Raw genomic sequence first — 21,733 nt, 5'->3', positions numbered from 1 at the left:
CAAAGAAATTATAAAATGTTTATGAAAATTTTTAGAAATATATCAGTTTTCCGTTTTAACAAGATATTTTTTTTAATAAAATAAAGATCCAAGACGACATTCCATTCACAATTTTTTAGTTACCACCGCATCTCAGGGACAAGGAGGCAAATTGAATAAATTGTAATTCAGTTTCACGAGTTGAGTCGCATAGATTAAAAAGGCCAAAAATAATCTCTATTTTGTTCTTAAAAAAGTCTTTATTTCCAAGATAAATGTTGATTGATTTTTTTTTAATATATTGGTTAGATTCTGCCAAAGTTTATATAGAATACAAGTACATTATGCAAAATAACTGTAACGACAGTTTACTTGAATTCAAGCAAAGCACGGCCAAGGCCAAAAAAATCCGAAAAAAATTTACAATGAAATTGATTTTCCATAAATCCCAAAATAATAAAGAAAAACAAAATAATGATATTAAAGGTGGGTGGGATAAATCAAAGTAAATATTAACCAAAGATATTTTAACATTGTAATGTATACTGTACAGAATTTTAATATATTAATATATTAAAGAATATCGTGATATTACTGTTCAGTTGATCATCTTTTTTTTTAATAGCTAACTATAACGTCGTTTCTATCCAGAAAGTCTAATAATTAGCTTAAACTAAACAACGGAATTGCTAACAAAACAGTCAACTGCTATTGATTGTTGTTATCTACGATACAGTGGTGATACAAAGGCTCCAGCTATGTATGATTCAAGATACAACGATGAAACAGCAAAAGATACATTTGAATTAAAGTAGCAAAACAATATTATATGTACTGTAACAGCACTGTAACAGCACTGTAACAGCTGTATAACAGGAAGCCTGGAAGTTAATCATCAGATTTCATCTTGCAGAGATATTTCAGTTGCAACATTTTAACATCTCCTGAGTGATCCAGTTTCACTACACCCTCCTAAACACAGATATTCAAATAAGTGAGTGAGTGAGGGGGTGAGTGAGTGAGTAAGTGAGTGAGCTAGTGAGTGAGTGAGTGTGTGAGTGCGTGTGTGAGTGAGTGAGTGAGTGAGTGAGTGAGTGAGTGAGTGAGTGTGTGAGTGAGTGAGTGAGTGAGTGAGTGAGTGAGCGAGTGTGTGTGAGTGAGTCTGAGTGAGTGAGTGAGTGAGTCTGAGTAAGTGAGTGAGTGAGTCTGAGTGAGTGAGAGGGTGAGTGAGTGAGTGAGTAATGAAGTAAGTAAGTAAGCAAGTGAAATCAATGAATGTTTTTTATATAAAATGCTATCCCCTCCTCTCTAAGAAATCTTTTTTTTAAATAACATGTTCCGGGTTAACATTTACGTTGAACCAAATTCGAAAAAATTAGGAAAGTATATAGTAGTTAAAAGAAAAAAGCCCCCCCCCCCCATTTCTCGAGTATATAAGCTCTGATGTATTTTGTATAATACCTGTGAATCGATAGAGAGAAGATGACCGCTTTGATCCTTGTCTTCATCTCCGAGAATGACCTTCACCTTATCTCCTCGTGTTGGAACAACAGGCTGAAGATCAACTGCAGGGATGGTCACAACCCTGAGTAATATTAAGTTGATCAAAGTTTGTAAAAAAAATTAAAAGAATTTAAAGCAAAAAAAGGCGAAAGAAATTAGCTGACCTTTCTTCTTCATGTAGATATACCGAGCAATGACCCGGGATTACACCACGTACAACCCCAACCTGACCGCACAGGTTGGAGTCACTGTGAGAACTCTTGATCAGTACTTCAATATCCGGAGAATACCAATCCTGGGAGTTGAGAATATCCGTTTCACGGGACGGAGTCGAAGGATGGAAGGGAGAAGAGGCGTGGCTTGAACCCGGAGTCATCGGAGAGTATCCCATCCCGGGGGAGGGAGCAGCGTAGCTGGGGGAGGGGGAGGGTTGATATGCTCCTACGGGGGAGGGAGTAGGTACATAGCTGTTGCTTGGGGATGGGCTGGCCTGGTATGCTGAAGGGGAGGGGGAGGGTTGGTAAGGGGAGTAGTCTTGTGGGTTGTACACACTTCCGGGATTAGTTGGAGTATAAGGTCCGCTAGGGGACTCCTGGTTATATGCCGATGGAGTACCGGGATTATAATTCGGACTTGGAGAAGTGTCGTCGAAGTTGTAATCATCAAACTCACGAGTCTGCGCAGGAGTGTTACTAACAGTTGGATCCCAAGCTCCGGATCTACCCGGAGTTCTAGATCCGTCCTCACCATGACTTGGAGTCATGCTCCCGTAGTGCGGAGTCCTTGAACCATCGTACATCGGTGTCTGAGAGCCGTACATCGGAGTTCTGCTTCCCGGTGTCGCGTACATAGGAGTACCGGAGGGCCCGTGCATCGGAGTCTTGTTGTAGGAGGAGAACTGTCCTCCTGCTCCGCTCTTGCCAGAGTCAACCGCTGCAATACGGGATCTATCGACGGAGATCGTCTGACACTTCGAGTGTAGTTCAACCCTAGCTGTAGCTTCAGTAGCGTCCTAAATTATAACATTGAATTTGTTAGATCGGTTAAGAGATACTTTGCCAATAAATAAAGGTTAAACCCAAGTTTGGAAACAGCTAATTTTTAAAACCAAATGAAAATATTTTTTAGAATGGTTGAAGAAAAAGTTTTTGTTTCATTTGTCAGTTATAGTTGTAAAATAACGAGACAACATCTTGAAAAAAAGGACAAGATCAATCACCTTAACGATTCCAATATGCCCTTTGTAAGGACCTTGAGTAATCTTGATAGTTTGTCCGATCAATTCTCGATCTCTTCCAACATTTCCGCCGCGACCACGTCCTCCTCGGCCTCCCCGGAATCCACCTCCGCCCCCTCCTCTGTTTCCTCCGCCCTGGCTGGGATGAGCAGGGCTTGAAAGCCTGGGCGACATAAAACCTGGTAATCCTCCAGCGTTACTCACTCCGCCACCTCCGCCACTAGTAACCTTACCACCGCCGGCTAACTGAAGATGGCGGCATTTGCAGACGAATATTCCGCCGTTGTCAAGCATCATCCTGGAGTGAAGGAAGGCATAGTTACGATACAGATGCTTGATTTCTCCTTGACGCCCAGAGTGTGGCCCGTCAATACATTTTACAACATCACGCACCTAAATCATTAAAAATACTTATTAAAAATACTCGAACATAAAGCAAGCCATGAACAAAACCGACTTCATTTTCATAATGAACATTGTTAAAAGGTGTAATTTTGTCATCTAAAATTGTAGAAAAAAAAACATTATCCAGGCAAATAAACAATCTGCTCTCTTTAAAAAACTGAACAATTAAAAAACATCAAAACATTGATTATTAGATATAGAAAAATTCTTCTCTGATCTGACCTGAATCTGATTCTGCTCGCTGTCGAGTGCCTTGACGTCCTTGTGTGCTTTCTTCCTTTGTAGAGCAGCAGGTTTCATGCTCACCACCTTCCCGTGCATATTCAACACCTAAACCGAATTTAATAAATTTGAGCCAAAAACCTGTTTCAATTAAGTGCCGGCTTAAATCTTGAAATATTGAATACAATTTTGAATGGAACCAACCATATTTGAGCCGCGGCTCAAATTCTTTAAATTCGGCCTCTGTCCTCTTAAATTCATTCTTCACTCCAAATTAGGAATTTTGGCACTTTGCTAAATTATGAAAGCTAAATATTGAAAAGCAAATTATTTCTAAAAAACCTAAAATATCATAATGTCTTCGTAGTAAATATATTTATATATGTATATGTATATATACACACATATTTGGGGAAGCCTGGCTCATATAAAAATGCAGAAAATGATCTAACATTCAGTTGAATTCCAAAATAAAACCTCTGTTTTTCCTTCAAGGAAAGACTGTAGACATAATTCCAAACACTTGTTTCCGGTCCGATTCACAATGGCGCAAGCTTAGTCTGCTTCAGAAACAATGGAGAAAATTGTCAAAATTAAACACTGTACATAAATCTTCTACATCATTTATCAAATAAAGTAACGTTGTAGAACAGGTATGGTTTTGCCCCTTCTTTAAATGGAGGGTCAGTTGAAATTGAGCCTACAGTCCCTCTAATAATCTGATTATAAATGTATATGAATTACCTGGAAGTTTTCCTTCTGAATCTGCACAATAACCCCGACTGTCTGTGCATCTATCTGCACCATATCTCCGAACTGATATTGTCCCATACTGTCCACACCAGTTGCCATATCCGTACACAGTTGTAAATCCTACACAAATCAATTCAAATCAAATCATTAATATTTTCACTTCAGGCACAATTTTATTACCTGACTTACGTCATCGCCAAATTTTCAAATATATACCAAAAAAACGATCTTTAAGGCATAGTAGAAAAGAACTCACCATGGTTCAATTTTTTAAAACTTTTTGAAATCGTTGTAACGTTTCCGATCGATTGAAACCAAAAAGAGGTTCGTAGCACTAAAATAAAGCAAGTATTGACCGTTTAAGGTTTGCCTTTTCGGCTTGGTCGAAAATCCAAGTACAAAACTGTATCCTTCTTGGTTAAATCTTCAGGTTTAAGTTTATACTAACCTTGGGAAGGGTTTTAAGTTCGTGCATAGTAAGATCGGAGAATAGAACAACCATATTCTCTTCAACCCTGACAATCAGACCAGTATCACCTTCATACCTTCCTCCGATTACACGCACATGGTCGCCCTGAACAATAACAATCAATCAATCAGTTATATTAAAAATCAATAATCTTATAAACATCTGATTCTAATTCATATAATTGTAAGAACAATCAATCAATGAACGATTGTTAAAACATGCATTAATCAAAGATTCTATATCATATCAATGATTCTAAATCATTTGATTGTTTTTACAATCATTCAATAATGATTGTAAAAACATACATCAATCAATGTTTTTACAATCATAAAATTGTTAAAACGACCAACTAATAAATGGTTCTAATGAAATGAAATTAAATCATATGACTTTTGAAACAGTCCATTTACCAAGGATTCTTTATCATATGGTTGTTAAAACAACCAACTAATCAATGATTATGTTATATAATTGTTAAAGCAAATCACTGAATCACATTATCAACAATTCTATAAAGCATGATTCCAGAGCGTACAATTGTTAAAACCATCCATTTATCAATCCGTAGTATATAATTAATAGTTTAAGGAAAGAAAAGAAGATTTTTAAAGCTCGACAATAAATGAGCTATCCCAACAAATATTATTTATTTTTCAGAGGAAAATACCTTTATAGACCTCTAGCCTATATAGCATATGGCAATAAACTAACATATCAAGTAACAATATGATCGTCACCTGTCTGAAGTATTTCTTGAGTTCATTAGCCTGGAAGTCCAAGGGATCATCTTTAAGATCTTCGTGTTTAGGCTGTATAGTAATCTTACTCCCATCCACAGCTATAACTCGACCCTAAATAAATCAATTAATATAAAAACTAACACTTTAATACATTATTCACTCAAGGAGTTCTCACAGTGAAATTATATTATATACCTCAGAAGTTTTAGAAAATGATGAAAAACAAAATAATTTCGAATAAAATTGTTATGACTGTATTGACCGCCTCAGTTAAGTCTTTCTGTGTGACAGTGTAAAACCTCAATGTTGCATATTAGAGAATTAGTTCAAGAATGATCTTTAAAAATTCTTAAAACTAATTTATTCTCATGTTTATTGCGTGTATATACAATTAAAACAATTATTCCAAGCTATGTTAGTTAAGAAAGATAGAATTGATCACTGAGGTTCCACATTTAAAAAACTAGGGAGCGGTACTTGATACAAAATAAAGTTTTGAAATGAAGTTTATTTGATCGCGTAAACATCTTCTTGTGGAATGTCCCAAAATAAAAAATATAAATAGGGACATCCCAATGTATAAAGTGTACGGCAACTGTACCTGTAAGTTCTGCAACTCTCCCTCTACAACAAGAACATTATCTCCATTACTGAACTTGTGTGCAATTTCTTCCTTATCCACAGCTCCCAGGTCTATATCCAATCCTTCAGGGGTCTCTTCAAACCTTAATACCATAACATAACAATTAAAAACATGATACTTGTACATTTTGATAATACTTCATCGAAACAAATCTATTGTAATTTTTGAGGTGCATGTTTGGACTACCGAGTAAAGTTTTTAAAAGTTTTTTTTTAACAACTTAATCAAGATTAAACGATTTTAACTTTTGAAATAGAAGTGCGAGAACGGGGGTGGGTGGGTTGGTTCTTCAAAATAAATACCCCCGACCCCCTCGTAATCTCTATATCTCTATGAATGATATTTTTACCTCTCTAGTTCACTGAGTGTAGGTTTAACTCCCTCTGCTAGTATAGCACTCATAACAAAGTTCTTGAACAAGAATCCCTTCCTAGAATACCGGTTTCCTTCGAACACGTAGAAATCTCCATCGTTCGTGATCTCTCCACCGATTGCTCGAATCTTCTCGGGATCGAATAGTTTACACGGCGGGCGTTTAAATTTTTTCCGTTTTAGATCGTCCGAGGCAGTTGTCCGCAGTGCGCCTCGCATCCGCCCGTAATCAATACGCGGGAGGAGGCGAAGATGAACCTAGTAGAAAATAGTTAGTTTAAGGAATGTTTCCTATTATGACAGAATACAGCATGTACCATAATTCAACTGTGAATAAGTCAGCACAATTTATAGTTCTCTCAGATATTTCGGTGAACAGAAGTAAATCGTGAAATTCTCCCAAAAATTTAGGAATAAAGATTTTATGAGGTATTCGAAACATCGGATAGAAATAACAGAAAACGGCTTAAAATTAGGTTTCAATTTCTACAGGGCAAGTTATAGAAAAACAAGTTCGACTAATTTGTCGCCACAATACAAGGTTGCCCCTTTGTTTACAAAAACTTAAATTTATTCCAACTTATTGATTAAAAATTGATTGAAAAAGAAATAATAATCTAAACGGAGGGGGGGGGGGGTCTTTACTACTCCTGGTATACCTGGTTACTAGCAACATCCACGTAGTCAACCTGAGCCAAATCATCCTTAAACACTCCTCTCTTGCATCGAACCCATTGTTTAGCCTTGAGACCGGCCTGCTCCTTGACTACCCTCATCACGTCAGTCATCTCCTTGATAGGGACCATCTGCTGCTGGTAGATTCCCATCCTCAGGTTAGAGATACCATCAATGGCAGCCTTGACGTGGGTCTGCTTGAAGGCTTCAATGTAGATGTATCCCTTGACATGCTCCGGAACAACTACTGATCTAAACAATCAGAGGAGTTAATCCTGGAATCATTTGGAAATGAAATGAAATCGACATTGCTTTGAGATATTATTGGGAAAATACTAAAGCTATTTTCCGGGAAATTATTGCAATTAAAAATCTTAATTTTCCTAAAACTTTTTTGACGGAAATTATTAAGAAATAACCTGATGAGAAGTGGTTCCTCTTCATATTGATACGCAATCATCTTCCTCATGAGCTGGAGCACTGTAACCTTCTCCTCTCCGATCCTACACTTCACCATCCAGAGGTTGGGGTCCCTCACCTCGGGGAGTAGGGTCTGCTGGGTAATCTCGTCACTCATCTCCTCTCCCCCCTCTCCGAACCTGCCACAATGAAATCAAGGTCATCAACTTTTTTTCCCCCCGTTTCGACACCAGACAAAAGTAGCAGGCCATCGATTTTAACCTTCTATTAGATCTTTGGAGTTAAATCGCATCTTTCCATTAATTGTTGGTGCTGACAAGGAATGAAATTATCGGGACAACAAGAACAAGAGGTGTATTGTATAACTAGATTACCTAGCAATAGCAGCTGTATCCTCGTTATATCTATTCCTATAATAGTTCTCTATTGCCTCCTCGTCCAGTTGATCCTCCTGTTGTCCTAATCGATCTCTCTGCCTCATCCTCGCCTCAACATCCGCCGCTGTTTGTCCCGCCTCCTCCGCCTCGTTAGGATCCAGTGCGTCATCTGCGTAATCTCTGTACGCGTCCTCATCCTCTTCATCGTCAGTATCAACCTCAGCCTACACAATCACATGTAATTATACAATTAAATAAACCCAAAAACCCGAGAATAAATAAAAACTCCAATAAAATGGTTTAAGCGCGAAGAGCCTACTCGATCCCTGGTGTTTACACCGTTTAAACACAATTTTAGACTTCAAAAGCAATGTTTCGACACTTCAATATTTATTAATTCGCATTAAAAATAATGATTGTTTGACGATTTGAAAGGAAGACGAAATTTACGAGGGAAAAACTTTTTTTTGCGTTTTCCTCCTTCAATATTAAATTTCATAACTAAATGTGCGTTAACAATGTCAACAAATAATTTTAAACGTTATAAAGTTGAATAAATGTCCAAGATTGCGTTGAAATTGTTAAAACAGAAAGGAGGGTAGGCTCTCCACGCAGGACAAGGTGGTTTCATAATTTCTCAATTTACCTCGTCAATGATGAAATCGTGTGCGTTGACCCTTGACCGTTTAGCTTTCTTGTTGGGGCGGTCATCTTCTTCCTCCTCCTCCTGAAATCATTTTGTTCAAACATAATTTTTTTTCTTTCTATTGTTGGTTTAGTTCAAGAAGATTTGAAATAGGACACACAAATAACAAATACTGGAGATCAAATTGATTTTGTATAGAAAAAAATGACATGTATATTTTGTCTCGACACATTTAACCCTATCCTGAACGNTAAATCTTTCAAGAGGTTTTCGAATAAGTAGCCTTTAGTTCTGTAACTGAAATAATAAAAATGGAATATTATTGATTTAACACCGACCAGCTGTTTAACCGTCCTCTACCCTACCCTTTGCATACATTTAAAAAAATGTGCGTTTATGAAGTTGAAAAATTGAAGAAGTTTTAGCGCTCTATATAGTGTAAGCCGTTTATAAGCTATGGAAAAAAACCTCCGGGGAGGGGGGCGGGGTGGAAAACACTAACTTTAAATCATGATAGGATTCAGACACGTATAGGTTAATCTTGTATCAACATATTTAGAAATACATATGGTTGTCGTATCGAATCAAACCATATCAAACCAAATCAAACCAAATCAAACCAAATCAAACCAAACCAAAACATAACAAATCGAATCGAAACAAATTTGTCTAACCTCACTGTCTAGAAGGTCCTCTCCCTCAGGTTCCTGTTCGTCCTCTACATCCTCGGGTTCTCCCTCCTCGGCCTCTCTAGACCTAATCATATACAGGGTGAATACCATCACAAACCTACGCTGTTCCAGCTCGAGGTCTCGTAGGATAAATAATCAGCTAATTTTCTTTGGAAAAAGACTAGCGATATGAATTATAAAGGTAACCCCCCTCTACCCCCTTTGACATATAAAACATAATTTCCCACATATTTTAGCGAGTATATGAAAATTATGACCCTGAGGTTGGACTTTTTTCTTCATTACTTTGATTAAGCCTTTCTAAAAAGGACTTTAATGAACAAATCAATTAAAAATTAAGGTAAAACAATAAACTACAAGAACACAGATAAATTAGTCTTTCGTAACAAGAAGGCATATTACCTCGGGGACCCTGGCTCTGAACTTCCTTCACTGTCAGACATTTCTTCTGAAAAATAAAAATTTTGAAGAAAAATAACAAAAAAAATCACATCACACAAGAAAAATGCTTGGTAAAAAACGCAACTTAAAAACGACACTTAAAGTTGGTTTTAATCAAATAACTATACAAATATTTTTACTAGAATAAGTTAGTTTCATTCAGATTACATCATCTTCAAAAAAAAAGATGTGTTAACGTTGCTCCAGGGTTGACTATGAAGGAGAAGATAAAAGGAAGGAGAAAGAAGCTTTAAAAGTTTGTGCCTTATCACTCAGTTATAGGTGAGTAGAAAAACTTAAATGAATAAAATCAACTGTGGCATATTAACAGACTAGAAAAAAACTTTATGTCGGACTCAGGGGGCATTAGTCCCAAATCGGAGTAATACCCAGAGTGTCATGGGTCAAAGCGCGGTTTATTTGATTTAAAAGCTTATCACAGATTTTACAATTATCACAATTTTCCAAAATTTAACAATCATTAGAATTACAAGGATTGGTTCATTATTGAAAGATATAATGATGATGCACTAATGTCCCCTGATCCAGTGCTTAGGATCCGAATTAACAAAATTTTTGGATCCACGGATCCGCATCCAAGGGGTAAAATATCAACCAAAAACTGCAAACAAACATATTATGATCTCAAAACCCAAATCTGAACTGTTGAAAAAAAGAGATTATAAATTTTCTTATCTCTGGATTGTTCATCAAGTTTTAGAAAAAAATAACAAAAAATATTTTTTAAAAATTCTTCTTTTGTTCAGAAAATCAGTAAATCTTATAGAAATGTTCATTGCCTGGATCCGGATGCATTTATCTTCACTGCGGATCCAGGATCCGGATCAAATTATTTTCGCTGCGGATCCAGGATTTGGATCAAAATTAAATGAATCACTGCTTAGTACGTATGTCCCGTAATATTGTTTGTTTAGACTCTAGGTTTTATGGTTGTGGTATCAAATATTCACGTTTAGGGTGGTATAGTTTAAAAAAAACAGTTTGAGGTATTATAAGATCTTGCTTTAATGGATTTAGAACCATTTAAAAAGCCTTTAAAGGGGTTTAAATAGAGAAATCAGGAGTTTTAGGGCCATTTGCAGGGCGTTTAAGATCTGGAGTCAGGGGACTTAGAACCATTTGACTTAAGTGGACTTAGGTTGAGGACTAGGAATAGGAGCAACGTTAACATAAGATTTAACTTTAGCCTGAGCTTTCTCCCAGTGAGATCCTTGCCAGTATACTTTGCCACAGGAGGAGCAAACCCAGAACTCGGAGTGTTTCTCCAGTACTCCCTGGGGTACAGTATCTACCCCGACCTAGAGAATACAAGGGTAAATATCTCCAGTACACCCTGGGGTACAGTATCTACCCCGACCTAGAGAATACAAGGGTTAATATCTCCAGTACTCCCTGGGGTACAGTATCCAATCCACCCCGACCAAGAGAATACAAGGATTAATATCTCCAGTACTCCCTGGGGTACAGTATCTACCCCGCTAGCGTACACAAGGGTTCAGACTTTCACTAACCAGGTGTCATGTAAAAAAATGGCATATCAAAATTTTCTTTGGCAAAACTGCGGAACATATACCTTGACTCCGGTCCCAGTGATTCCCGAGAATACGTCAATCTTCCCTCCTTCCACTAGTTCCCAGGATACCCGGAGACACGGACTGGAAACCATATCCTGATAAATAATAAGATCAATTCCAGGCGCTGAATAATAAAACTAACAGTAATGTACATTCTTACTGACAAGATATTTCTTCTACCTCATTATCCGACCCATAGTTTGCATAGCTATCAAATCCGTCCTCGTCCTCACTATCCTCTTCACTATCACCCTCTACACTAACAGGGAGCACACGGACTGGAGCATGGTCATTCTTCCTGTTCACCTGCAACATCACTCGTATTATTCTACAAGGCAGAGTAAGATCTGTTTGGGGGTGAAAACATCTAAACCGGTTTAAACCCCACCCAAAATACACAATTGGTTCACAAAAAAAAATTATTTTCTACCATTTTCTAGTATATTGATGGCAAATAAACAAAATAAGGGTAAAAATTACACCCCCTCTTTCACACTACTGCGAGACTTCATCATCGTTTACCAGATACAACTTTAATACTACTATAGACATGAGAGTATACTATATTACTGTATAGTTTCTCAAAAATCCTTTTTCTCTCCCCCCCCCCCTTCAGAAACCATTTTTCCCCAGAAGCTATGTGCTAAGAGTTTTCTTCTCTGAATATGGGTAAATCAATCAATTTTGGATAAAAAGTATAACAAAATGACCAAGTTGCCTTTTAATGTCCAATTTTTCATTTTCCCCCCAAATCATCAAATTCTGGAAAATATACACCCCTGAGTGTAGTGTAGATAATCGAATATTGGCAACCTTTAATTAAAGGTTTACTAAAATCGTTGCGGGAAACCCCTTAAAATTTCTCACCAGTATTTTGAGCAGTAGGTTTCCTGGGACCTTGAGATATTCATCCCCATTACATAGAACACATCTAGAGAACAGATCACCCTCCCTCGCTTTAACATTGAAATATCTAAACAATACTAAATAAATAAGGGGAAGGAAGAGATTTAGGAAGCTCTTTAGAGTAGCGTCACTAGTCAAGGAACTGAGGGGCAGGGGTTCAATCCCTCGTTCCAAGATTGCAACAAAAATTTCTAGCAATGCTTGTTTGCTCCTAGCATTCCAACCGGCGGTATTAAATAACAGCCCTTATCGGAGGTCATTAAGTTGAATGACATAACATGCAAACCTGCCACCACTCAAATAGGCCAGGGTGATATAATAATTGAGTAGTTCCCATGTATTATGAGGATTGAGGGTTTATGGGACAGCTGTAACAAACTTCTCTGGTGTACCTTGTCCTAATCAGTTGGTCAAACGAAATTTACAACCAATTTCGATGTCTATATACGCTACTATGGATCAATGGCTACTACAGCAAAAGATTTATATTAGCTTGCAATTTTTTAAAATTTCTTTTCGTAAGCTAGTAAATAAAAAATATGTCCCAGGCACTGAATCATTTTGAAAAATAAATATCCCGAAGCAAAATATAAAAGAAGTTGTTTATCAAGTAATATTGTGCAGAAGTCCTGATCAACAGTTCATTGCCTGGTAGATATTCTCATAATGGGATTGCTGAGAATAACCACAGAAGGAAGAAATAAAAAGAATCATGGAAAAAAAACCCCTACATAATAAGATAAAGATAAGAAAAAAATGTAAAAATGGAAATTCTTAAACGAAATGAAATAATCTTGATGGATTCATACATTCCACGATATGAGAATTAAAGAATGAAAATTCTACACCTGCAGTGTAAGAATAAGCATTCTTAAACGCTAGGAAGCGAACAATATTAAAATTGTTCCTCCTGAACCGTGTAATAATGGGAATTCTTACACGATAAGTTTACTACTATGGAACCGAACAGATATGATATAAACCATATTCTCTTTTAACTTATATTGATATAGAATTGAAGGCAAAGATAAGTTTAATAATAAAAAATTAACCAAAATTGGGCGTAACCATAAAATCTTATTTAAAACATTGTTTATTTCTGGCATGACGATTTAAAATGGAATTGTTTGAAAGCAGTCCGTTGGATCCAGAAGATTTTAGCTTCCTGGGTCCGCAAAAATATGCGGATCCGGATCCAAGGGGTTAAATATCTACCAAAAACTGCAAAAAAAACTTTTTTACTCCTAAAACCCAAATCTGAACTTTTGAAAAAAGAGAGATTATAAAAATTTCCTCATTTCTTAACGGTTCATCAAGTTTTAGGATAAAAATAAGCGAAAAAATGAAACAAAAATTTGATTTTTTGTTAAAAAAATTCCGTAAAGATTAAAGAATTGACCTGGATCCGGATTTGGATCCATTTGTTTCCAGTACGGATCCAGGAACTAAAAATCCGAAATGATGAAAATAGTTTCACCTAAACACCTCCTTGATCTGATCTTCAGTTTTCTCCGGGTATAGTTTAAGACAGTGTCCTCTAGGCATTTGTTTAGCAATCCTATCCGCGGGTAAACCTCGAGATATCACGTAAACAGTTCCCTTTCCGTCGGACTTAGCTTTCTGTAGTTGTAAACAGTTCATATGCTCCTCTCCGTTCTCTGAAATAAAATAGTTTTAATTCTATGTTTTACTTTTCTTTACAAAAATTTGTGTAGTTTCCACGATTTTCATAAATTGTACCAGACTACTCTGAAATTTGATAAAATATTCCAACATATATCTTAAGTACAACTAATTTAGCCTCGGCTACAAGTGTATATTTTTTCTTGAAAAAAACAACAACATTGTTTTCTTCCTCCATTTTGTGTAACAGAAATGGAGAAAAAGCTTGCCACTGGAACCCCATTTTTTATTCCCCCCACCATTCCCAGTGTAAAGATTTAAAAAATATCTACCCTTGAAAAGACAACAATTTTCCGATTCGTTAGACATTTCCTAGCTATGATTTAGCTGCGACTTCATCGCATAGCTAGCCTAGGAAATCACAGATAAAAAATGTTTAACGAATCGGATTACTATTTCTACCTAATGCTACAGCATCAACACCACATCCTCTGAGTTTCTTACAGAGTCCCTGAAGCATAGTATCACACACTACCCTTAGCTGGGAGGGAGGTATAGGTTCAGAGAGTAGGGGTTGAGTAACACCACGGCCAGCAACTCCATATCCTAGAAATAAGAATTTAAGTAACTAGGCTTTTAGGGTGCTTCTCCCTTTCCTTTGAATAATTTTAGCTCTTAACTGTTGCTCTGAAAGTCGGCCATTTAAAAAAACTTTTTTCTTCAAATTTTGATGTTCCATAAACCTTCCCAAAGGACATGTGAAGTCCCCCACAAAATTTGGGCCCGATCGGTTCAGCAGTTTTGACGTTTAATGCATACAAACGGACAGACAATATATAAATAGACGACAAAAAAAATGTCGTAAGAATTTTTTTCGCAGAGCGCGCAGAGCAGCAAAAACGTAAAAAAATTCATTTAAAACCGTTAAGTCAGGTTATGTAATTAAAACTAGAGAAATTTTTGACTGAAATTAAAATGTTGAGAGAGTTGGACAAGTATTTCCACTTCCCTTACCTAGATTAAATACGCTTCGCTGATCATCCAACATAAAATGTAAATTGATAGATCGGCTAATCTCAGCCTGTTTTCACTAGATGCGATCCATTGATACTATTTGCAACCACTACCTAAATTAAATCTATAACATATATTAAATATACCTCCGATAGGGTTTTTAGTCTTATTTTTCTTCTCACTGGACTGAGAAATCCCCTTTCCTCCCCGACGCTGGACAACATCTCGAAGAGCCTGTAGAAAAAATTAGTTTTATTTTATATTTCTAGCAAAAGCACTGCCTTTGCAGTATCCATAAAGAAATGAAAAATGTGCAAAATTGAAAAATTTGAATGATAACATTGCACACCTTGTGGAAATCGTCGGTTTTCACGTTTTCGGCGGCAACTGTCTCCAACCGGTTGTAGAGAGCGACGCACACAAATGCGTCCAGTGCCGCGTACATGATTTGGCTCTCGCGTAATGGTCTCCGATCCCAGTTTGAGATTTGGTCGGATTTATTTAATCCTAGACCAAGAATTTGCTCCGTAAAACCTGACAGTCCTTTGCTCTAAAATATAAATCAAAATTGTTTCGGTAAAAAACCTTGAAATAAATAATTTCGAATATTTGTCGTCTTTGTTACATTTCCAATTTCAATCAATGAATCACTATTGACTTACCATAGAGGAAGGATAGTTAAACATTGAAAGTATTTGTGGTCTCAATTCCTCCAAACAGATTACGTTCTCACATCTAATATTTAAGATTACATAATAAAAGATGAAACTCTCTGGCGGGTTCATGAAAAAAGAGTAAAAATAAGTATGATGTGATCAAAGGGGACATAGTACATTGCATGGCTCCCCAAAAATTACATTTTCCAAATAAACCCGCTAAAATTCTATATGTATTGAATTACAGTGTATTACCAAGCCCCCCCCCCCCCCCCCCCCCCCCCCCCCACAAAAAGAGCCCGGGGGGGGGGGGGGGGGGGCAAGAAAAATGTGTATTATACTCAACCATGAAAAAACTACCTTACCAATTCAGGATATTTTGGGGTAAATTTTTCATATTTAGGGCAAATTTGTGTGGAAAAAATCTTATAACTATATTTCAGGGGCAAATTTTATTTTTTTGGGGGGCAATTTTTTAAGTTGGGGGAAATCTTAGATCTTTGTTTTTGGGGCAAATTTTATTTTTGAGGGACTTTTTTCAGTTAGGTCAATGGAAAATCTTGAATCTTTATTTTGGGGTGAAGGCATTAGTTTTAAACTAAGGTATGTTTTTTGTTGGGGGCAAAACTTCTAAATATTTTGAGAATTATCAAAAATATTTGGGACAAAAATTAAATTTAGGTGCAAATTAAAATATTTGGTGTCAAAAAAGCAAGGGTTACAAATATTGAATTAAATCTGGTGGGGCAGTTTGAATAAGAATCTGTGAGTTTTAGAAGTACATTTATTGCTTCTAGATATAATTACATGATAAATAACAAATGTACAAAAGGAGAGGAAGTTAAGTAGGTCTTCTCTGGTTCCAAGATCCGACACTACTTATTTCCACTTTTCATAATCCTCGTTCAGGGATTTCTTTCTCTACAGAGTATAATTTAAAAATCTAAATTTGCGGGCATTTTTTAAAGAAAGGTGGAAAATAAAAAGAATCTGAGCTTTTATTAAAAAATGTTGTAGTTGAAGTTGAGTTTGCTTAAAGAGTATAGGTTTAAAAAAACTAATGTAGGGGCTTTTTCTTCTTCAAATTTTCGAGAAAATTAGCTATTTTTACCCCCCTCCCCTTATTTGAGAGCCTGTATGTGAATGTGTGTGTGTGTGGGGGGGGAGGGGGGGTTGGCTATAGGACCTGCTACGTGATCTCTGTACCTAACCTGAATATCGAACACCCTGAACGCCGAGGCTATAACAGCAAGGTTGGTGTACATGGAGAAGGTGAAGAAGGCAAAGTCCTTCTCTTCCAGTGTTAGCTGATCTCCAGTAGCTGACAGGTCATCCTTAATTTGATATATATCATAGACCAGCTGAAGTGCCCGGCGTTGCCCGTGGAATTTAAAAAATCAAATATTGAATATCATCGATTTTTGAAAAAAAAATTCCGATTAAAAAAAATATAATTTTTTTTAACATTCAACAAAAAAAATTCGATTTGAGAAAAAAAATCTATTTTACACCCGCGGAAAATAAAGAGTTTCCTCAAAAAATTTCAGCCCACTTGGTCCAACCGTCAGCCGTACATAATACAATTACAATTACAATTACAATTAAATCCAATAAAATAAAACTTTTAGCGACGTCCTACTCCCACACCCCAAACTGAAAATAAATATACTAATTGAGGCCTTATAGTGTATAATAGTTACATCGCAATTTTCAGAAACCGAAAACTTAAAAGAGAGAATAGGAAGTCTGTCAATTTACAATGGCATTTATGTTAACACATATTATTGCTTCTTATCAGCTTTTAATCCAATAAATCTATCATTACTCCTGTATCAAAACGAACAGATATATTAAGTATGTTTAAGAAAATATTTAGTATATACTATATACCCCACTAGGATAAATTTTGGGTAATATATCGAAAATGCTGCAATATTATTTGACTTTTCATTTTTATTTTTTTTCACACAGAATCTACACCATGTTAAATTAATTTATATTTGCGTAAATACATCTTAATTAATTATAATATTATTGATCTTACCTTGCACTTAGTTTTTAGCCATTTTTCAAACTCTACAATAACTGTTGCTGTGACTGAATTTTCCCTGATCAAAATAAAAATAGGATTAATTTTGTTCGAGAATATTTTTATTTCTACAATTTAAATACAGATGAAGCCATTACAAACTTAATTAAGCAGCACAGTTTTCTTTGTTTTAAAAATTGAGCTTACATTTTTCATATTAAAAGAGAGAGAACTAATATCGAGGAACTTGTGAAAAATAAAATTTACAATTCACCTGAATTTGCTCATTTCGAAGTTCTTCGATGCAATTGTTAGTGCTGAGAGGTATGGATTAGAGGACATAGAGAAATGCTTTTGAAGCACAGAACTAAAGAAATAATAAATTGTTAAGCAGTAGAAATAAATTGGCCCCCTTCCTCCCCATTTAGCCTTATCCCACCCTTTCGCTAAAATTCTTTTACCTGGAGGTCCCTTTCTTGTCTTGTATAATTTTCCGAATGTTTGAAGAAACTTCTTTCTCCGCGAGACTCATCTCAACTCGGAGACCAGGTTTTACAATACTAGGAGCAGAGATTGGACCCGGATACAGGACCAAACTTGTGTCAGAGAACTGGGAGTCAGGTTCCGAAACCTCAGGATTAGGGTTGGATATCGAAATTTGGTTGGAGTTGGGACGAGGTTGGGTTCCAGCGATATCTCCAGACCAATTCATCTTACTCCGTCCTCGGCCCGTTCCCCGTCCCACTCCTGGTCATAAAAGAAGATAAAATATACAATTTGTAAAATATCAATTTCAATCAATCATTTAAAAAAAACAAAAAATTGAAAATATTTTACTCATTTTGGTTTTTAAAAAGACAAAAAACTGGAAATCTTTTGTCATAAAATAAATAGTTTTTTGCCATTACTTAATGAATAAAATATAAAGTTGAGAATAAATGAAGTCAAAAAGTTTAAATCCATCAATCACCTGGATTTGTGGATTCAGTGACCTTCAGGGTACGCCCTCTTCCGCGCCCTCTTCCCCGCCCTCTTGGGGGCTCAGTTGTGGACATTCTTTCTGCAAATTTATGAAGTTTTTTATTCAAAATAGCTTTTGGCATCCTTCAGCCCGCAAGAGTAATAATCCTCCAACACCAATACATTTGAGGCTTTTATCACATGCACCCCTCGCTTCAAATTCTGCAGGTTCAGTGCTATATTTTCCCCCTGTAGATCTAAAGTCCTGGAGCTGGAACTGAACCTGGGACAGATATCTTTATCCAGTCCTGCAAAGGGACTGACTTTAATCGTATGAGAGTCCAGAACAGGAAGATTGATTGATAAACCTCCGTCTAGGAATTTTTCCCCCCGAAATGTTGGAACTCTGTATCCAGAAAATGCGGGAAGAAAACAGGAACAAATTAAAGCTTCCAATAGATCCTCTCTAAAAATTGTAAGTATTAAATCGACTTTCTGTAAACTATTGACTTGGAGTTAGGAAACAGACACATGTTACACCGTAGATAGTTCCTTTAATACGGGGTTTGATTTATTTAAACATATTTATTTAGGAGTCATAAGTCTATTATTGTTTTAATAGTTTATTCTTTTCACAATAGGGCAACAATTTTAATTTCAATAAAATCAAAAAAGACACATTTTAATTGGCTAATAAATAAGTAATGATGATTGTTATTAAAAATTATTTTCATGAAATGAGATCAGTAATATATCTCATTTTCTTCCCGTATGGAATTTACAAGTTAAATAATAAAATCATTTATAAAGTTTAAAGTTTATTTTCAAAATTCTAATTTATCAAAAAAAAACAATAAATCAATAAAAATTGAAAAAATACAAAACTGTTTTGTTTTACCTTGAATTAAACTGTGACACAAGTAAGTTGTGACCCCTGCTATTGGTAAGTGATATAAATAATCTGTCTGTAACTATTTCAGCAATATCTCTAGGTAGCTCAGGACTCAATTCTTCCTTAATAATAACAGTAGCAGCAAATAGGATTCGCATCCATGCTGGATCCACGGATCCGAATCCAAGTGGGAAAATATCAACAAAATTTGTTTTTCATAAAATAAATTATCAAACTATGATTAAATAGATTTAAACAAAGACATGGGTACTGGTTAGTTTGCAGTTAAATATTAGTCACAATCTACAGAAAAAATAGTTTCATTTATTTCTAATGATCATGAAAAAGGTTTTCTTTTCCGTTGTGCAAATAGACAGAATAGCATTGTACATAAAAGAAAAATAGAAATATGTTCAAGAAATGCGTTCAAATTTTATGTAAAATGATATTACAAAGGTTAAGGGAATCATATCGTAGACATAACTTTAAAACAGAGTGGCACATCTGATTCACAATGGTAACCTTTAAACATCTATTGAGAGAGAATTGTCCTTTAATATTTGTTGAATCTGTAACAAAAAAAAATAAAAAATGTCTCTAGAAAAAAAGAAGGATATCCCATTCATTCATCATCAGGCAAAGATTTAAAGGCACTGTTGTGAATTAACAATATATATGGTGGGTTAACTAAATTTACGTCCTACTTTTCCACACTGTCCCATCAAGTTTTCTTTTTTAAGAATAAGTGATTAAAACTAAACTAACCTTAATTATAGATTCAACATGAAAATTAGGATGAAAAGCTCCAAATCTGTGTTTTCTTGCTTTTTCAATAATTTTCTTAAACTTCTGCCTAGCCATAAAGGAAGAAATATTCTAGGTAAACTAACAAAATATTAGAAGGAGGGGAAGCGATTATTAGGCATATCATGTGTGGAAAAAACTAAAAAAACTAAAATATGTAAAAAAAGTATATGGGAAAAACTAACATTCAAATTACACCTGTACAAAACTAGGAATTTTTATAGAGCGGGGGGGATTTTGTAGAAAATATGAACAAAAAATGGAATATCTGCCTGATTTCGTCTGCAGGGTATTGAATTAAAGCTAGGCAGGCAACCACAGCTCCTGTTAATGTATGGACTGTTACTTTAATCATCTTTATTTTAAGGACCTTTCCAAGAACCACTTCAAATTCGGACTTAACGGAAAAAAGACAAAATTTCTTTAAGGAATTTTTTTTTCTGATATAGTTATGCCCTATGAAGTACCTGCAGATGCTCCGAGAGATTTTTCAATCCGAACTAATATAGAAATATTTTTTATTTGGTGTTCTAAGTTAAATCGACAAAAGATAAGTCGTTTTCAACGGTTACTATAAACAAGCAAACTCAATAGTACTTTTATAATTTCACAAAATATTTTGTCTGCAATAAAAAAAAATGTTAAAGTAAAAAACACCACCAAATAACAACAAATATTCATTCCTGTTTTGTGAAGATTTGATTGAATATACTTGAGGACTCCGGCATGGTACAGGGCTTGATAAAAAGATAGTTTAATGTAAAAGAATCTGTTATTTTATCCTAAGACCGTCAATTAAATGACTGGTCAAAGAATTTTGTGAGAATTCGTTTGAATCGATTCAAAATCTGAAATCCTATATATATCCGTAATTTCCAATCTGAAAATTGGTATCTTCAGTGCCGCAACTGAAGAATTGCTACTATGTCTATACAACAAGAAAATGACAGATTTTTTCCTTCAAATTAAAAAAATTTCTCTTCAAAAATAAAAAATAGCTCGAAATGAGAACGAAAAAGAAAAAAAACCTAAGGCCGAATTTAAAGAATTTGAGCCGTGGCTTAAATCTAAGCCGCGGCTCAAATATGGTTGGTTCCACTTAAAATTGTATTTAATTTTTCAAGATTCAAGCCGGCGCTGAATTAAAAACGGTTTTTGGGTGTTTTGAAACGCGGCTTGAATTCACTAAATTCGGACATTGTTCATCGAAAAGTTACCTCTGATAATTTTTCTCCTGAAACCATTTATATATGTATAATACCTACAATTTCTACTCAATTAACGACTAACGAGACCATTTTCTCAGAAAATAGAATTAAGAGAAAGATAGCTAAAAAATACCCCTGAAGAGTTTATAAGTACCTAAAAATCCACAACCAGCAAAGGAAATATCTATCTTCTTCATTTTATATCTCTGTCTAATAACATTGTCTGAAATGGGTAAATATGGAAACTGGGAGTGCTTAATGAAACATAAAAATATCACAACAACTTTACACATATATTATTAATGGCGTTTGTTCATTGATTCTATACTTTTACAAATAAATTACAATTATAAAAATCAACAAAATACATAATATTTTAAAATGAATATTTGGCGGGTTTTCAATCACAAAGCTATAGCTACAATATCTAATACAGAACAATTTCAAAACTGTAAGATATAACAAATTC

General features: G+C 35.4%; 4 protein-coding genes across 9 annotated transcripts; all 4 read right to left on the bottom strand.

Annotated features, from left to right (window-relative positions):
- Positions 1-760: 760 nt before the first annotated feature.
- LOC111710053 (transcription elongation factor SPT5) lies at positions 761-9,625 on the bottom strand. The gene is made up of 16 exons (XM_023484068.1): positions 9,539-9,625; positions 9,119-9,200; positions 8,445-8,525; positions 7,796-8,022; positions 7,421-7,600; positions 6,986-7,253; positions 6,304-6,584; positions 5,913-6,036; positions 5,309-5,422; positions 4,548-4,673; positions 4,091-4,219; positions 3,347-3,454; positions 2,702-3,112; positions 1,647-2,494; positions 1,441-1,564; positions 761-951 (listed from the first exon to the last, which is right to left on the bottom strand). The coding sequence occupies exons 1-16, from the start codon at positions 9,577-9,579 to the stop codon at positions 868-870; spliced, it is 3,228 nt and encodes a 1,075-aa protein (XP_023339836.1). The 5' UTR covers positions 9,580-9,625; the 3' UTR covers positions 761-867.
- Positions 9,626-9,665: 40 nt separating this feature from the next.
- Positions 9,666-15,478, bottom strand: LOC111710054 (exonuclease mut-7 homolog). Of its 4 annotated transcripts, none has more exons than XM_023484071.1 (10): positions 15,378-15,478; positions 15,065-15,265; positions 14,862-14,949; positions 14,164-14,307; positions 13,556-13,736; positions 12,040-12,145; positions 11,353-11,478; positions 11,172-11,267; positions 10,779-10,896; positions 9,666-9,750 (listed from the first exon to the last, which is right to left on the bottom strand). In XM_023484071.1, exons 1-10 carry the CDS (start codon positions 15,399-15,401, stop codon positions 9,737-9,739), a joined length of 1,098 nt encoding a protein of 365 aa, XP_023339839.1. In that variant the 5' UTR covers positions 15,402-15,478; the 3' UTR covers positions 9,666-9,736. The 4 variants fall into 4 exon arrangements, with proteins under 4 accessions (XP_023339839.1, XP_023339840.1, XP_023339838.1 ...); XM_023484072.1 differs by having other exon boundaries at positions 10,786-10,896; XM_023484070.1 differs by lacking the exon at positions 9,666-9,750 and having other exon boundaries at positions 10,284-10,896.
- A 1,014-nt stretch (positions 15,479-16,492) lies between these two features.
- On the bottom strand, positions 16,493-18,467 carry LOC111710039 (uncharacterized). The gene is made up of 5 exons (XM_023484052.1): positions 18,371-18,467; positions 17,862-18,147; positions 17,675-17,767; positions 17,416-17,479; positions 16,493-16,705 (listed from the first exon to the last, which is right to left on the bottom strand). The coding sequence occupies exons 1-5, from the start codon at positions 18,453-18,455 to the stop codon at positions 16,493-16,495; spliced, it is 741 nt and encodes a 246-aa protein (XP_023339820.1). The 5' UTR covers positions 18,456-18,467.
- On the bottom strand, positions 18,458-21,715 carry LOC111710048 (patatin-like phospholipase domain-containing protein 3). 3 transcript variants are annotated; one of them, XM_023484062.1, is made up of 7 exons: positions 21,419-21,715; positions 20,740-20,793; positions 20,524-20,556; positions 20,329-20,380; positions 20,018-20,105; positions 19,259-19,374; positions 18,458-18,826 (listed from the first exon to the last, which is right to left on the bottom strand). In XM_023484062.1, the coding sequence occupies exons 1-7, from the start codon at positions 21,555-21,557 to the stop codon at positions 18,481-18,483; spliced, it is 828 nt and encodes a 275-aa protein (XP_023339830.1). In that variant the 5' UTR covers positions 21,558-21,715; the 3' UTR covers positions 18,458-18,480. The 3 variants fall into 3 exon arrangements, with proteins under 3 accessions (XP_023339830.1, XP_023339831.1, XP_023339832.1); XM_023484064.1 differs by having other exon boundaries at positions 18,580-18,668; XM_023484063.1 differs by lacking the exons at positions 20,018-20,105; positions 20,329-20,380 and having other exon boundaries at positions 19,259-19,370.
- Between the last annotated feature and the right edge of the window lie 18 nt (positions 21,716-21,733).

This window comes from Eurytemora carolleeae, unplaced genomic scaffold (assembly GCF_000591075.1).
Source record: "Eurytemora carolleeae unplaced genomic scaffold, Eaff_2.0 scaffold423, whole genome shotgun sequence".
NCBI classification, from domain to species: Eukaryota; Metazoa; Arthropoda; class Copepoda; order Calanoida; family Temoridae; genus Eurytemora; species Eurytemora carolleeae.
Note: the sequence above shows the minus strand (reverse complement) of the source record. Positions and strands in the feature narration are given on the sequence as shown.